The sequence below is a fragment of the Pundamilia nyererei genome, unplaced genomic scaffold (assembly GCF_000239375.1).
Source record: "Pundamilia nyererei isolate P.nyererei 1_Seehausen unplaced genomic scaffold, PunNye1.0 scaffold00006, whole genome shotgun sequence".
In the NCBI taxonomy this organism is placed as follows: Eukaryota; Metazoa; Chordata; class Actinopteri; order Cichliformes; family Cichlidae; genus Pundamilia; species Pundamilia nyererei.
Genome location: NW_005187407.1, coordinates 3,448,685 through 3,450,924, shown reverse-complemented (window position 1 = coordinate 3,450,924; position 2,240 = coordinate 3,448,685). Strand labels below are relative to the sequence as shown.

Genomic DNA, 2,240 nt, shown 5'->3' with positions numbered 1-2,240 from the left:
AATGTATAAAATGTATTCCTTCAGCAAAGAGTCTGTATAGCATGTTGAGGAAACAGAGTAAAAGGTCAATGGAAAATATGCAATAAAGGTTGATTTTAATCCAAAACTGCACAAACATGCTTACGTTATGTAGACTGTAATTGCTGTGGCGGTCTAGCCAGGTCCACATACTTCATTAATCCTTTAATCTCTTCTTGTACTGCAGCCATTCGATAGCAGCAGAATTAATGAAACTTGACAGTGCGTCCATCCAAAGGTAAACTAATTTCTGTTTTCCAGGTGATGCAGTGTTGGACCAAATGAGGGAGGATAAGGAGACTGCAGAGAGTCAGGTGTGTATTGCGGCACTCCCGATTGACACCGGTGAACAGACTGAGAGTTTTGCTTTGTCTATTTTATTCTTTTAACACATTCAGTGTAACAATGCTTTCCTACCCTGCCCGTTTGGGGCAGCTGTATGGAAACAGACTTCCTGAATGCTGTTTGTGAATGACTGGGCCGTTTGCTTATGCAGTACTACTAAATGACACTATGTTTTTGTTTGTAGCAACAGGCTATATAGTGGATTTTATAGTTCTGTTGACTCATTTAATTCTTACAGTATAATGTTTTGTGGAGGTGAATTTAGTGGAGTTTAATTTCACTGAAAGGATTTGAAGCTTCCGTCATCCCAAGCTCTACAAGGATGACTGATAAAGCCAAACAAATTGGTAACACACTTCCATCGGGTCACCTCTGTGAGCGTGTTTTCAGCTTCACGAGTTTCCCTCCCATGTTTATTCTAAAAATGTTATACTGTAGTACGTGTCTGTGATGACTTGAGCGTGTTGTCGAGCAGAAGTCCTAATTTGAATTTCACTTTCTTTTCTTTTTTTTCTCCTTCTCTTTCTTTATTCCAACTCTTCTCCTCTGCCCTGTCTCTGATGTTGGCAATGCTGCACCACCATCAGGCAGCGGTTTGTTATTGTTTTCATCAGCTTCACTTGTGCATGTTTGTCCATCACTGTGGCTCTTATGTTTCATGTGGTCGAGTCACATTATTTGGTGTGAAAACTACAAATGTCCTCCAAAGATGAATCGAGCTTGATTTAAGCGTTCAGTGAGCGCTCTGTTAAGATTCAGAGGTTTTAATTGGCAGTCATCATAAGCGAGCTTTCTTTGTGGCTCATTTCAAGCTTTGATTCTTCTTTGATGACTTGCAGTAGCCACTCAGCACCTTCTTTTTTTTCTTTCTGTTTTTTTGGTTTATTTGTTTTATAAGGGGGATTTGATTTTTGGGAATATTTAGTGACACGTAGTTACTGTTGTCGTAACATCACCATAGTTACTGTCCACATTGTTGTAGCAATCAAAGCCTTTGAACAGTACAATAATTCTAACCCCCATTGTTTAAAATTATTAATATGTTAGAAAATGTTGTGCTCGTTGTTCTCCGGGGGCAGCCTTGATGCTAATGTTGTGTGTTTCCTTTACAGATTGATTTCCTGAATTCAGTCATTGTGGACCTCCAGAAGAAGAATCAGGAGCTCAAGGACAAACTGGAAAAAATGGCAGCTGCTGCCCTTAATGGGAATAATCCAAGCGAGCTGGATAACTATGACGGGTTAGTCCGATTCACAAAAGAGCTTCTCGGGTGTTTAAAATGATGTTCGCTGCGTGGCAATGACTCTTAACAATTTCTCCTTCTCCTTTCCTCCTTTTCTTCTGCTGCTTCTCCATTGTTTTTGTTCATGATTTTCTCCTTTTGTTCCTCCTTTTGCTTCTTTCTTCTTGTCTTCTCCTTTTTTCTACCTTTTCTCTCCTCTTTTTTTCTTCCTTCTTTTGCTTCTTCTTTGTCATTTTATCCTTCTTCTTCTACTTTTTCTCCTGCTCCACAGCCACGACAAGCAGCCTGCAAAGAAGAAACCTCCTCCGAGGCTCTTCTGCGACATCTGCGACTGCTTTGACCTCCACGACACTGAGGACTGTCCTACGCAAACGCAAATGCCAGACTCCCCTCCACACACCACCTACCATGGCAATAAGGGTGAGGAGCGGCCCTACTGTGACATCTGTGAGGTCTTTGGGCACTGGACTGACTCCTGTAACGATGACCAGACCTTTTAAAGCCTTTTTGCTTTGTTTTTTCTTTAAACCCTCATTCGCACAATCACTATATTTGCACACCATTTTGGATTACGCTGTGCTTCTGGGGTCCTAATTGTGCGTGTGTGTATACATTTTGTGTGCTTTTTTTTTTT

At 40.9% G+C, this 2,240-nt stretch overlaps 1 protein-coding gene across 1 annotated transcript; it reads left to right on the top strand.

Moving 5' to 3' along the window:
- The first annotated feature begins 284 nt into the window (after nucleotides 1-284).
- Nucleotides 285-2,234, top strand: LOC102194676 (CAP-Gly domain-containing linker protein 1-like). The gene is made up of 3 exons (XM_013914780.1): nucleotides 285-332; nucleotides 1,476-1,603; nucleotides 1,878-2,234. The coding sequence occupies exons 1-3, from the start codon at nucleotides 300-302 to the stop codon at nucleotides 2,104-2,106; spliced, it is 390 nt and encodes a 129-aa protein (XP_013770234.1). The 5' UTR covers nucleotides 285-299; the 3' UTR covers nucleotides 2,107-2,234.
- The last annotated feature ends 6 nt before the right edge of the window (nucleotides 2,235-2,240 follow it).

Coding starts and splice junctions, on each gene's coding strand:
- LOC102194676 (XM_013914780.1), top strand. CDS start 300: ATGAGGGAGGATAAGGAGACTGCAGAGAGTCAG. Junction 333..1,475: donor AGGAGACTGCAGAGAGTCAG/GTGTGTATTGCG, acceptor TTTCCTTTACAG/ATTGATTTCCTGAATTCAGT. Junction 1,604..1,877: donor GAGCTGGATAACTATGACGG/GTTAGTCCGATT, acceptor CCTGCTCCACAG/CCACGACAAGCAGCCTGCAA.